The sequence below is a fragment of the Sciurus vulgaris genome (genome assembly GCF_902686455.1).
Source record: "Sciurus vulgaris genome assembly, chromosome: 2".
Lineage (NCBI taxonomy): Eukaryota > Metazoa > Chordata > Mammalia > Rodentia > Sciuridae > Sciurus > Sciurus vulgaris.
The window spans coordinates 99,952,445-99,967,642 of record NC_136462.1 but is presented as its reverse complement, the minus strand read 5'-3'; the positions used below and the strand labels follow the sequence as shown (position 1 = coordinate 99,967,642).

Below are 15,198 nucleotides of genomic sequence, written 5' to 3'. Positions count from 1 at the left end.
AAAAATGGTCTTTAACCATGTTCTAAGTAACTTAGCAAGACCCTATCTCAAAATTTAAAAATGGTCTTTAACCTGAAAAATGGTCTTTAACCATGTTCTATAAGTTCTCGGTCCTCACTGCAAAGAGAATACTGGTAGGGTCTTCAAGACAGCAATGCAGACATGGGAAGGCCAATCTGAAATAGTGGCAGCTAATATACAAAGCACTGTTGTTTTCTGATTTTTGACAGTAGAAAAATATTTATATAATTACTTTACACCAAATAATACATTTCAAAGCCTTTGGCTTGGAACTGCTGACCCATCATTAAGCAGAGCCCTGCCTGGCCTCTGTATGGTTGTTTCCAGGGCCATGTCTGTGGTAAGAGGACTTGCAGGGACCCAAAGTTCACTAACGTTTTCCTCCAAGGAAGCACTTAGTTCCCAGGGAAGGGAATGGTTGTTAATCTCTATTTCCACCCTGCCTAGTCCTTTGCTCTTTGTTGAGCTACCATGGTTTGGGTCAAATCCAGTTTAGATAACTCAGATATGGCATAAATTTTTAAACTTGCTTCTGTACTGTTTACAACCTCAATTGTCTTTTTGGAAAGTACATAAATAATTTCCCTTTATCAGCAAACGCAATGTCTAAAAACTCACGGAAAATGTTGAGTGGGGATAAAATGTTAATAAATTCAACAAATGTTTTTGTTGTTGTAGAACTGGGGATTGAACCCAGGGCTGAGATACACTCCCAGTCTTTTTTTTTTTTTTTTTTTTTTTTTTTGAGACAGGGTCTTGTCTAATTGCCCAGGCTGGCCTTGAACTTGTGATCCTCTTGCCTTAGCCTCCCAAATAGCTGAGGTGAGGAGCACCACCATTTTGGGCAAATCCAGCAAATGTTATGCCCATTATTCAAGTCCCTTTTGGTGCCACTGGGTCTAACAAAGAGCCACCTAAAAAGAGCAGCTGAAAAGCAGATGGCTTTCAAGCTATAGAGTGAAGAAATCCAAATTTATTTCAATGCCCAGTGGGGAACTGTAGTGGAAATGACATCTTGGAATAGACATATTCTACAAGGTAATTTGGTATCCGGCATGCTCTGACAACAGAATGTCCTTAATTCTTCAGGGTGTGTGTGAGTATGTGAGATAAAAAAAGGCTTAGTTTTATATTCGGTCCATCAGAGGCTTTTCTAGAGCAACATTAATTATAAAATGTGAGTCTATGAAGAAATAAGAATTCTATGTACAAAATCTCAGCTTACATACAATTTTACTTTTCAGATAGTTTTTGTGGCAAGAAAGCTATGTTTTATCCATTTCTAAGGTTAACTACTATAAATTCAGCATTCTAATAATATTTTGGTTAAAAAAAAAACTTTAATCACAGAATTAGAAGTGTTTTAAGCTACATTATGTTTTCTGGAACAGTCGAAAGACTCCTGAATTTTTTGCCACTTTCACAGGCTGCTGTAGATGCGCTTGATGGCATCGGCTTCTTCTTTATCAAGGATGCCTTTCTCCACATAAGCATCAGCTTGTTGGTTGATGAAATCCCTCATCTTTGAAAGGTCATAGTCTGGAAAATATTATTGGAGTATCATAAGCAAAGATCAAGAGACACCAATCCCATTACAGTGATTACCATTGAGAATCATTTTGTGTAATAACAGGATTATCATCTGTTTTCACATTGGAAGGCATTTTACTTCTGGCCATTTGGGCAGTACTTTGCAGTTTAAAATGATGTTTATGTGTATCATATTATCTCATCTGCTCTTCATCACAATCCTGTGTGGTGCTCAAGAGAGAAGTACAATCTCATTTGACCAAAGAGGAACAGATTCAGACCAGGGCTTAACAAATGTCAATGTTTATAAGCCAATCATCTGGGGATCCTGGGAGAGTTGCAGATTCATATTTAGCAGATTGGGGTGGGAACTCAAATTTTACATTTTAAACGAGCTCCCAGGAGAACCTGATGCTGCTGGGCCAAAAACCATTTGTGGGGTAACAAGATCTTAAAGCTAAAGTGCCTTGTCTAAGGTCACAAAAGCGGCAAAATTATGGTTAGAACTAGGAGTTCTGACTTCCTGAACTTATAAGATCAGGTTAAATTCCTGTTGATGTGACAACTCACATTTTTGTTTTCCAAATTTAGAATTACCTTTATCATTTCATGCTGTTTGAATTATATGCATGGAACAAGAAGCCAAACCATAATCTCTTTATAACAAGAAAAAAAATATCTGTGTAAACATCAATTCATCCATAAAACACAAAGAGATCCTCAGTAAGAAGGTTGCCTGTGGCATTTTACTGAAGACCTAAAAATCCCCACACCTTCCCTGGTTCTTTTAGTAGATAATTATAATCATAAATGACCGAACACTGCCTTCTGCCAGTTTGTAAGGGGGAGAGAAAAATATGGGGGGCATGAAAACATAGAGGCTGCACAGTCACCCTTAATTAGGCTGAATGTAACTGAACCTGGGTACTTGGGCATCTTTAAGCACCTGTGTGAAGGGAAAACGAAGCAGGAAGGACCTCTTGTAAACACTTAAGTGTTACATGGAGGTGAGTCTGAGGCTGAGAGCTCATTTCCTCTGCAGCAAACAGGGCCCTTGCTCCCCGTTAGGGCGTGGCCTTGAGGATTTAGAGAACTCTCAGCACTGAGCACTTTACAACCATCCTCATATTTGCTCCTCACAAAGCCTGATGAGGTAAGCATCAGTGTGCTCATTTCAGAGATGAAGAACCAGGACTGACAGCATAAGGTACTTGCGCAGGTGGTGGTAGGGCCAGGTTCAGAAACCAGATCAGTGTGTGGTCATTGCTTTGACCATTCTGCAACCGTGAGTGCTGAAGACAAAGCTTCTAACAGGTATATTAAGCACCTGTTGAATACATGCTTGTTTTTGTTTTAACTTTTTCCTTTTTCTCAGAAGAAAGTAGAAGGTGAACATATATTTTGTGTGTATCTCAGGAGATGATTCCTGGATTCCTGATTGACAGGGCACAAGGAGGCACCACCTGCTTTTCGCAGGTTCACTAATTCCAATTCTTTTAGAATGATTTGCAGTATTAATATCTTTAATGAGACAACAGGCAGACTCTTGATGACAGATGTGAAGAGGTCCCAGTGATTTGAATGAATAAACATGAAAATAGTTTGCCTTTTTCCTTTTTGGTACTGGGAATTGATCCCAGGGGTGTTTTATCAGAGTTATATCCCCAGTCCTTTTAACGTCCTTTTTTTGAGACAGGGTCTTGTTAAATTGCATAAGCTGTCCTTGAACTTGTGATCATCCTATCATCCTACCTCAGTTTCCCATATGTATGGGATTAGGCATCAGAGGTACGAAACCACGGCACCAGACCTTTTTTTTTTTTTGAGATGTGGGGGATCTCACTATGTTGCCTAGGTTGGTCTTGAACTTGTGAGCTCAAGTGATCCTCCTAACTCAGATCCACCAGTAGCTGGAACTACAGGTATGTGTCATCATGTCTGGCTTTGCTTTCTTTTGAGGAAAATTGTATCTTTATGGCATGAGTATGACTGTGTGCAATAGAAAAACAGCATTATGCAAGCTCTTGGAATATAATCCCAACTCTTCCCTGGCTGGCTGTTGGAATATACAAGCTAGTAGTCACCTTGCTAACCTTAAAAGAGGTTCTAATTAAGCTTGTAGGGCTCGAAAGACATATGGGCTGTGGTTTCCTTTTTTTTTTTTTTTTTTTTTGGGGTACCAGGGATTAAACTGAGGAGTCCTCAACTACTGAGCCACATCCCCAGTCCTTTTTTATATTTTTAAATTAGAGACAGGGTCTTGCTGAGTTGCTTAGGACCTTGCTTAATTGGTGAGGCTGGGTTTGTACTCGCGGTCCTCTTGCCTCAGTCTCTCCAGGATTACAGGCGTGCGATGCCACACCCAGCTTGTGGTTTGCTTTTTTAAAGCACACTTTTTCTTTTTTGTAAGGCTGTTTAAGAGTTTATTATCATTGTATCACATCACATGGGCTTCCATTTCTGGAGTTTGGAAAAGGGTTTCAGTTGTCCAGGCCCAAGCTAAACAGAGCACACCAGGAGAGATTAGAAAAGGTTAGAACTAATGGTTAAGTCCTCCTGTTCACATAACAGCAGCCACTGCATGGCCCCAGCACCTAGGTCTCCATAGGCTTTGAGAAGTGACCCCAAGTCAAGCCACAAAGACATGTGAAAGCAACGGGGAGAAAGGGCTTTTTCTGTCTTCAAGACAGCATATTGTCCTCACTTCCAGGAGGCAAAAGAAAACCTGAAACCCAGCACTCTCATACCCTCATCCTGAAGTTCACTCACAAGGCCTTCCTTGGGCAAGCATCACATTTCCAAATTTCACTAGGTGGATCATTTCTGGAACAGGGAGATTACTTGCAGGATGATGTTAGTTATGATCAGGCATCTGAGGCATGTGTTGACTCAGTGAAAACAATGATATAAATACTCTAAATTGATGTACCATACAATTTATAATTTATACTGGCTTTGGAATGCATTTGGTGCATGCTATATTACATTGATCTTAACTTTTTTTTTTTTTTGTACTGGCGATTGAACCCAGGGACACTTAACCACTGAGTCCCAACCCCATCTCTCTCTTTTTTTTTTTTTTTTAAATTTAATTTTTTGTTTTGAGACAGGGTCTCACTAAGTTGCTTAAGGTCTCACTAAGTTGCTGAGGCTGGCTTTAAAATCATGCTTCTCCTGCCTCAGCCTTTCGAGTTGCTGGGATAGATTAACATTTTCATTTTAAAGTCTTTGCAATTACTTTGGAATGTTATAATTTAGTTGACCATGTTTTTATTCCTTAGTGGTACATAAAATGACATGGGGGTTTTGTTTATTTGTTTGTCTGATTTTTGCAGTGCTGGGGATAGAACACAGGGCCTTGGGCATGCCAGGCAAGTGCTCTGTCACTGAGCTTCACTCCTAGACTCAAATATATTTTTTTTTTTTTGAGAAAAAAAAGAAGTTTCAAATAATCCATTTTTAATCAATAATAAATTGGATGAAATACAATTCATGTGAAGTTTTTGTTTTGTTTTGTGTTTTGGGTACTGGGGTTGAACTTAAGGTAACCACTGAGCCATATCCCCAGTCTTTGTATTTTATTTAGAGACAGAGTCTCACTGAGTTGCTTAGGGCCTCACTAAGTTCTGGGCCTGGCTTTGAACTCATGATCCTCCTGCCTCAGCTTGCCAAACTGCTGGGATTATAGGCGTGTGTGACCATGCCCAGCAGTTCATGTGAATTTTAATGTAATTGACAACTTGGGAATTCATACCGTTAAACAAAATAATAGTAATTGTTTCCTTCTCACTCAATGTAGACAATCGCAAGCATCACTTATCTCACTGGAGGAGCACTGTTTTGCAGCTGCTCTGGCCTGGCACCTGAAATGCAACCAGACTGCTCTTGAGTTGCTCCTTTCCTCTTTATTTCCTCTGCCTTGCCTTGCCTTGATTTAAAGACCCATCACTGCTGCTCCAGATCCTGGCCTCCTTATCTTTTTCCTGCCTTCTGGGGTCTTATTTTTTCAATTGCAACCATACTGCTGCCAGATGGATTTCTTTTTTAACCTAGTTAGGCGCCCCTGGCTAAAGCTGTCCTCCTTTGCAGCATGTACAAACATCTTCCCAGCCTCACTGCTGCTCCCTGCCACAGACACCCAGTGTCCTGAGGAAACAGATGGCTCCCACAGATCCCTCTGTTTTGCCCCTTTATGTCTTGGCCCCAGTGTTCCTTCTCCCTCCCTCTCTCCTCAGTGGATTCTTCCCTACCTTTGCATCAAGGGCTTTCCTGCCATCCTTTCTCCCAACTGGCTCTGTCATGGTAACATGACCCACCCCACTGTCTCACCCCCTTGGCGCTCCCACATCCATCTGCCACAGCACTGAGTGGGCCCGCCATGGCCGCGTTGACACCGTGCGCTCCTCATTGTTTGGGGGCTGGGGGCTGTGTCTGGTCATCCTTCACACCTCTGGCACTCAGAAGAGGGTGTATTTTGTTTTATATAAGTGAGGGACTGCTTGAGTGCCTGCATGATGCACCTAGTATGTGCTCAGAAAAGAAAGCTGTGGTGTGAGGGGATAGGTAAAACAAGATTGGCAAAATGCTCATCCTTATTGAAGATGGATGACAGACATGTGGAGATGCATTATATTATCCCTCTTCTTTCACTTGACATTTTTCAAAACTAAATGTAAAAGAAGATGCCTTGAAAGGCTGATTTGAATAATAAGAGAAGGGAGGTTCTGTTCCCCTTGGCAGCTCAGAGGCAGCTGCAGTCTTCTTGGACTGAGACTTTAGGCCAATTTGATTACAGGAAGCATTATGTAACAAGAGCTCTTGGCAAATGGGTGAAGTTTGCAATGTACAAACACACCAAATCCCTACCTTCTTTATTTCCTTTTTTGTCGTGTTTCTTCAACCATTCAATATTTTTTCTAATGGCTTCCAAATAGGCTTCTGTTTTCCCTGCAAAAAAATGAGAGAATCGTATCAAATACTCACAAAGCATCACTGCATCTCTTTTTAATAACCACACTGATGTTCAAAACCATAAATATTGGACTCATGGAGCACTTGAGAGGTGATGACCCTAGCTAGGTAGTGTGCATGTTTGTATAGATGTGCGTCAAGCAGATCAAGTGGGGACAAAAGTGCAGGAGAGAGACTAAGTTGGTAAGCATTATGCACACACATAAATAAGTACAGGCTGAGATCCAGGCAGAGAGGAGTTTTGATTTTGTTTACCTGATAGATGGGTCCCTACTACTCTTAGATTGGGTCATTTTTGGCTAGGGACAGATTTTTCAAACTGAAGAGCATTCTCAAGTTAAAGAGTGAATAAGGAGGGGCAAATTCTTGAAGATTCCATCACCTCAGTTAAAAGTTCAAATGTGTGGCTTTGTATAAATATCTCTACAAATCTTCTGCCCAATCCTGGGCAGGAGGCTATAAGAACCCAAGGATGCCAGGTGTGGTGGCATACGACTTTAATCCCAGTGACTTGGGAGGCTGAGGCAGGGGGATCACAATTTGGAGGCCAGTTTCAGCAACTAAGCGAGGTCCTGAGCAACTTAGCAAGACCTATCTCCAAATACAGAATAAAACGGCTGGGGATGTGGTTCAGTGGTTAAGTGCCCTTGGGTTCAATCCCCAGCACCAAAAAACAAATAGACAAAAACAAACAAACAAACAAACAAACAAACAAAAAACTCAGAGGAAGAGATGACCAGGGTTTCACTTTAAGGTTCCAATGGTAGACTTCAGAACTGATTCTAATAAAACTCCCCTGGATGTACACATCCCTGAGGGGCATCTACTCTATGATCCCTTTGCATTACCATCTGTAAGTGAATATTAACAACTTAGAGATAAGGAATCTGAAACTCAGAGGCTCAGTAACTTGGTGAAGGTCAGGAAACAACAGAGCAGGAATTTGAACTCTGATCTTAGTTTCTGATACCTCCTGCGTTATCTGAAAGATAAGACCTCTTCTTCAGATATGGACACTAGCGTAGTCTTGTTCTATACTGAAGAAATCAAAATCAACCATACCCTACTGCTTAAAGTATATGCAGAGAGACCAGATCATCTGCCTACCTGTCTCTCTGTCTGTCTCTGTCTCTCTCTCTCTCTCTCTCTCACACACACACACACACACACACACCCCATAAAAGAGAAACAAAATAAAACAAAAGGAACAAAAACAGGCACAGTGGCATATGCCTGTCATTCCAGTTATTCAGAAAGCTGAGGCAGAAAAATCTCAAGTTCAAGGCTAGCCTGGGCAACTGAGTGAGGCCCTAAGCACCTTACCAAAACCCTGTCTCAAAATAAAAAATAAAAAAAGCTGGGGATGTGTAGCTCAGTTGGAGTGCTCCTGGGTTCAATCCCAAGTACAACAAAAAAAAAGTTCAGGGCCTCTGCAGAAACAATGGCTGTCCAGGCATGGTGTGGTCATTTCATTTTGAGGTGGCTTTGAGCCCTCTTGTCTCTACCCTCCTGCACAGACCTCTTAGTTAACGACCTGTACTGTGTGCTTATGGGGCTGTGCTTTGTGCTCCAAAATGCATTCTCATTTATTCCTCACAACAACCTTTTGAGGAAATCCTTTTATCATCCCCATTTTACAGATGAAAAACGGAGGCACAGAGAGATTAAAGCAATATGCAGAGTTAGAATGATTAGTCAGTAGTAGAGCCAGTCTTGAACTTGGGTATTTCTGACTAAAGTCCATGAACAATAACATTATTACTTTAAGATTTGCCAGTGTTTCCATTTCCAACACTGCAGTTACCTAAATGGCTTCCTGAGCATCCTTTTTTCCCTGGTCGTAGGACCATTCTTGCCTTAAAACTCAAGAGAAGCCTCTATGCAAAAAGGGATAAATAGATTAAAAAAAAAAAAAGTGATCCATAATTTTCAGCCCCCATTCAGTTGTGGGCAACGTTGGTTTCAGGGGTTTGTTTTCAAGAATTTCAGAGCATGTGAAGAACCGTGTCCCCTTGGCTGATGTTCTAACACTCAGTACAATCAGTGTAGAGATTGCCATTACTACTCACAGCTGAGAAGATCCACTGGATTTGATGACATAGCAGTGATTTCTACTACAAAGTAATTGAGTTAGATAAGGCATTTTGAACAAGAAGAGATCTTCATGTAGTGTAGAATGCAAATGTAGTATTTGTAAAAATTTAAATCAAATTTAGTGATCTTCATAGGAGTTGCTTTAATAAAGAGATAATGATAGCACATTAGGTAATTAGGGTTTCTGAAACCTTTGAGTTTGTCTGAAAATAACCTTGTTCTTGAACTAATTTTAAGCATTCTTCCCACAATCTAAACTATAATACCACATAATAATGTGGAAAGCTTATGTGAGAAAAGAAAAACCACAACTTAGCCTCTTTTTAAATACTGCACTAAAAATTTGAAATTAAGAAGGCAAAAAATTATTATGAGGTTTTAGCATAGGGTGACAGACAATCCCTGCCCTGGTGCCTCCCTCTTTTCAGATATGTTAATAGAGCAGCCCTCCACTGATGGTAAATAAAGTTGGTACATCAATTCCCAAGCTTCCTTGTCCCTCAAGCAGTCTCCCAGGGATCCTCAGTGGTGGGATTAAGCCCCTGTGGCCCAGGTTGGGCCTGCTCATTAACATATTTTACATGCATCGACTTCTTTTCCTTCCCTGTCTTGTGTAACTTTCCCTGCCCCCAGTGGTGCCTCCTGGGATCACCTTCCAATTCAACTACACTGATCTCAGGTTCTTCACTCAGGATCTGCTTTGGGGGCACCCAATGTAAGACCCTTTCTAATAGAGGCCTCAGCATGATTTTGTTAGGTGGCTCTTTGCTCAGGAACCAATCACCCATAAAAATGGTGCTGAGTTTTAAAAAGAAGTATGAAATGAATAAGAGAAATTTTATTCACTATATTGACATCATCAACCCAAACAGAGAATGAGTTTACTATAGTTTAAAGAAAGCTAGTCTGCAATCTATTGAGAGACTAGTATCTTCTGAGTCATGACAGGATTAGGACAATCTCTCTAATTTAAAATAGAGCACCCTATTCCTCTTTTTTGCTTTATTTTTATCCATAGGACTCACACCTCCACCATTTCATGTGATTCATTTTCTTATTAAGATTGTTGAGTGGGGCTCAGTGGGGCACATTGTAATCCCAGCAACTTGGGAGGCTGAGGCAGGAGGATTGTGAGTTTGAAGCAAGCCTTAGCAAATCAGTAAGGCCCTAAGCAGCTTAACAAGACTCTATCTTAAAATAAAAAAAAAAAAAAAAAAAAAAAAAAGGGTTAGAGATACAGCTCAGTGATAAAGTGTCACTGGGTTAAATGCCCAGTACCCCACTCCACACACAAAAACAATTTTGTCTTCTGCCCTAAGAAATACCTCATTTTCTGATGTACCTCATTCCTAGGACAAAATCTGATACATAATAGACTCTCAATAAATATTCATCAAATAAGTAAGTGAATAAAGGATATAGAAAACAAGTTAAAAGATTACTCAATGAGCATGGAATACAAACTAGGAAAACAGTAATATTTTTTAAAAAGTATACATAACAGATCTCTCTTTCTCTGTCACTTTTTTTTTCCTTTCCTTCCTCCTCTGCCTCAAAGAAAATGAATTATTTGAAAGACTTGAAATTCAATGGATTTTTTTCATCTCAGCAATAAGTGTATCACAAACCACTGAAACACAAACATGGTAGGCACACTACATCCCTGTCACTTAGTCTTCACAGAACTCTATGCAAAAAATATTATTCTTATTTTGCTCAAGAAGTAACTAAGATTGGGGCTGGGGAGATAGCTCAGCAGGTAGAGTGCTTGCCTCGAAAGTGCAAGGCCCTGAATTTGATCCCCAGTACTGCAAAAAAAAAAAAAAAAAAAGTAACTAAGCTCAAAAAAGTTAAGTGACATGCCCCACGGGGACCCATTTCAGTAAGGGCTAGAGTCTTATTTTGAGCCAGACTGAATCTGGAGCCTCTAATGAGTGGAGCTAGGTCAAATTCACCTTTTGGACTAGGAGAATTTAGTTCTTGTTATCAAACTAGCCAAAAAGGAGTAGTTTTCAAACTGTTGCATGTTAAAATCACTTTTAAAATTCCTAATGTCCAGATCATTCCTCATATCAATTAAGTCATACTACCTAAAAGTAGGAAACAAGCATCAGAATCTTTCTGTAAATAGTCCTGAGGTAAGTTCAATGTATGGCAAAGTCTGGAAGTCACTGCCACCCATACTGGGACCTCCACGCATTTACTGGAGCACTGGTAATAACAGCAATGAAATCAGGTGTTCCTCTGCTCTTGGGAAGAAACAGCTGGTTCCTATTTACATTTTCTCTTCTCAGAGCTGTAAAGCAAATCTTTTATTTACACAGTGTGTACTAAAAGCCCATGAGAGTCCACTTTGGAAAGCCAGGCTATTTTTTCCCCCAATTTATTTCAGCTTCATTTGGAAAAAAATAGCTCATGGCTGAGGTAATATGGAACAAGCCTTAAAACACACGCTGAAGCAGATGGGACGAGGGCCAGAGTCAAGACGCGGCCCTGCTTTTCTGTCTGCTCTGGTTTTCAACACTGTAAGAGAAATATCCTTTTTTATGCACAAGTTTGTCCTGACCCTAATATGCTACCCTGACCACTTCCTGACCCTGCAAAAAAGGAAAAAAGAAAAAAAAATGTGTGGAAATCAACAGGGTTAGTCTACTGAATGTAGTGTGTACTAAAGATGTTAGATCTTCTAAAAGAGTATTTTAAAAAATTAAGTTTGATATGATGTTTAAAATTATGGCAAGAGTAATTATTATTATAGTTTTCAAAATGTATAAAGCAAAACAACTAATATTGGTACTTCTAATGGCACAAGGGCCACAGAGTCATTCAATTCAAGAATGTCTCCAGAATGATGACATTTTACATACCCATAAGATGCAGTGAGAATACAGAAGAGCACTGGACTGGGAGTCAGGGTACATGGATTCCAGGCCCAGCTCCATCACTCTCTGGCTAGGAGATCTTGAACAAGTCATTTCATTTTCTGGGCATTGCCTTACTGACTTGTTAATTAAGGGGTGAATTTGAAAAAAGTTCATGGTTTCTACATGTGGGAAGAACTTTTCCTTTGCTGTCTTTGAGAGACCACTCTTGTGCCTGTGCTGAGCTCTTATCCCACCTGGTGCCTCAAGGGAAAGAGCAGACTGCCTTTGGACATTTCTAGCAGAATGCCTTGGGACTTGAATGGAGGTATGAATTGTCTCTTCTTATGTTGCTTTAACAACAAGAGTATTCACATGAGTTAGCCAATTTATTATGAATTTATAAATTAAATAGGGCTAACTTTTCTGGCTCATGTAAAAAAGATATGGGAATGATAGGATATTTAGGTAACAGTATCTTAGTGATCACTTTTTCCGACTAATTCTATTATCTAGCCGTAAACTTGAGAAATGATAGCCCTGCATTAAGTTTACGGGGGTTATAAAGCTTATCTCATCCCTTGGATGATTTTTTAAAAAGATTTTCAGTGACTCATACATGAGAAGTCAATGAGTAAGCATCCAACTGGCAAAAAGAGCCACATTTAGATAATGGAATAAAGTTTTAAACTACTTTAGTTTCCAGAGAGTAATTTACTTGAAAAATTAAGCAAATTTATAAATGTGGTTGGAATTAGAATACATTTTATTTCATTGGCATGGTCCTAAATTTAGGAATACTTACTGAATCATTCAAATAATTTTAAGAATTCAAAATCAACATTAAAAAATATCTTTGCTGGGTGTGATGCCCAGCAGTTCAGGAGCCTGAAGCAGGAGGATGGCAAGTTTTAAACTAGCCTCAGCAATCCAGTCTCAAAATAAAAAGTTAAAAAATTTAAAAAAAAGGGCTGGGGATGTGACTCAGTGGTTGAGTGCCCCTGGGTTCAATCCCTGGTACAAAAGGAAAAAAAAAACACACACACACACACACACACACACAAAAACACCTTAATCTGAGTCCCTGTAGAAAGCAAGAGTTTAGTAGTTTAGTCTAACTAAATTATATTCAAAGGTGAGTGTGCCATTTTTCATCATCGGCAATTAATTTTTTTACATTAAATCCATTAAATCTCAATTGAGATGCATGTAGACATGCTCTGTAAAATATAGGATGTTGTTGTTGTTGTTGTTATTCCTATTTATATTGCTCAGAGGACCCAGTCCAAGACTTGACATGAATAATAAATATCTGTTGTAGTTACATGGGCAACCTCACATCACAAGTCCAAAACAAACTCCCTACAGATATTGCTGCCAGTGTGTCCTGCTAACAATTATTTTCTTGAGTGATTTTAGCTGAGCCATTATCTCATCCTCTGTTCTACTCTGTAATGCTTTCCAACTTTCTTTTCTAAAGAGAGCCCGTTCTTTACATGCCTGGCTCATCAGTGAGATTTGCATGCACTCACAAAGCCTATGTTGTACTTTCCTACATATGGAGTAAGAACTATTCTTGGGTTGTTTCAAATTTTTCTTGAGTCTTCAAAGACAGGCATTGGGGTTTATTTTGTTTGTTTGTTTTGGTACTTGGTATTGAGCCCACAGGTACCTTATCACTGAGCCCTTCTTATTTTTTTATTTCCAAACAGGGTCTCAGTAAGTTTCTGAGGTTGGCCTTGAATTTGCAATCCTCTTGCCTCAGTCTCATGAGTCTCTGGGATTACAGGCATGTGCCATTGTGCCTGGTATTGGTTCTTATAGTCCCTCTGTAGCTGCTTCCTGTGCACAGTGCCAGGCATGCCGTTGGAATAAATGCTAATTTATTGCAGATAAATGTCTCAGGAAACCTAGACAACCCTGCCTTCACCCATGTGCATGCTTTATTTTTCTGCCTAGAGACAATGGGTGTTGTCTCACTGGGTTTTGTGACTGAGAAGCAAAATAGCCCCTGGAAAAAAGTGCAAATAACCAACTGTAAGTACAAAGATAAAAAAAAAAATAGTATGTTCTTTGGGAGATTAATTACATTTCCCCCTAAAGTGTTGATTCTTGGCATAAGCTCAGTTTTATGTTTTCTAAACTGCATTAGAATTAGTTGTTCTTACCCTAGAGTAATGGTGATGGGGTAATATGAATACATTAAATTTCTAAATAATGGAGTGGAGGGCTAATTTTAACTTTGAGTATCTATATTCTTCCTAATATTTCAGGAGACCATTACAAAGAATCACCCTAGATACACAGAGCTTTACCCTCCTTGTTTCCCATTACTCTCTAATAGAAATCCTAACAAAAAAGGGAAATATTCCCTTAACATTTGTTTCCAAACACACTGATATGGTTTGGTCTTGAATGTCCCTGAAAGATCTATGTGCTAAAGACTTGGTTCTCAGGGTGGCACTATTGGGAGGTTGTAGAAACTTAAACAGGTGGGGCCCAGTAGGAGGTGTCTAGATCACTGGGGGCATGCCCTAAGGGGATTGTGTGACCTCAGCCTCTTCCTCATTCTCTTTTGCTTGCTGGCCATAAGGAGAGCAGTTTTGTTTGACCATGTGTTCCCAACAAGATGTGCTTACTCACCATAGGTATAAAAGTCATGGGGCCCACAAATAAAGGACTGTGTACCAAAATAAATCTTTTCTCTTTATGAGTTAATCATCTTAGGTATTTTGTTATAGTACAAGAAAGCTGACTAACATGCCCTATATCTTGTATGGGCAATAGTGGGCTACCATAAATTATCTGCTTCCTATTCCTTTTTTACATAATGTTTTCTTTAAATAAAAAAAAGCAAAGAGATCTGTCAGCACTCATTCCTAGGAATTGTTGCACAGTAATATAAGGTATTGTCTTAAGCACTGAACATGCTGCCTCGCAAGATGAAGGACCTAACCTATGTTTTGCTGTGTTCTAGTGAAATACAATCATTATACCTAGCTTGCTCCCAGAGGAAATGACTGAGGCCTGCTGAGTTTCTATTGGAGGAGAGCTATCATGCTGTGTGCTGGTTCTCTGTCTCTGGCCACAAGCCAGTATGGTAAACAGTATAATGACTTCTCAAAAGACTAAAAGTAGAATTACCATATAATCTAACAATTCCGTTTCTGGATATATACCCAAAAGAATTGAGAGCAGGATCTCAAAGAGATATTGGTATACCTATGTTCATAGCAGCATTGTTGAAAAGAAAAAAAAAAAAAACAACCTAAGGGTCCATAGACAAATGAATGGATAAATAAAATATAACATATACATCCAATACATCAGAGTGTTATTCAGTCTTAAAAAGAAAGGAAGTTCTGATGTGTTATAACATGAATGAATCCTGAGGACATTATGCTAATTTCAATAAGCCAGTCACACAGGAGGATATATACTGTATGATTCCACTTACGTGCAGTACCTAGAGTAATCAGAAAGAAAGTAGAATGGTGGTTGCCAGAGATGGGGAAGGAGGAATGAGAGATGAAAAGTGTTCTGAAGATGATTAGTGGTCATGGTAGCACAATAATGTGAATATATTTGCTGTCACTGGATTGTACATTTAAAAGTAGTTAAGGTGGTAAATTATATATATATTTTGCCACAATTTAAAAAAGTGTACCTACGGGGTCCTCAAATATGGCACAGCTATTATCAGTTCTGCCTTCCCTTGCCC

At 39.5% G+C, this 15,198-nt stretch overlaps 1 protein-coding gene across 1 annotated transcript in view; it reads right to left on the bottom strand.

Moving 5' to 3' along the window:
* Window positions 1-1,237: 1,237 nt before the first annotated feature.
* SCG3 (secretogranin III) overlaps window positions 1,238-15,198 on the bottom strand; it is a 47,632-nt gene continuing 33,671 nt past the window's right edge. The window contains exons 11-12 of the mRNA XM_079129954.1: window positions 6,418-6,498; window positions 1,238-1,560 (exon numbers count right to left, since the gene is read on the bottom strand). Coding sequence (XP_078986080.1) covers window positions 1,442-1,560; window positions 6,418-6,498 — 200 coding nt within the window. The 3' untranslated portion in view covers window positions 1,238-1,441. The remainder of the gene's footprint in view (window positions 1,561-6,417; window positions 6,499-15,198) is intronic.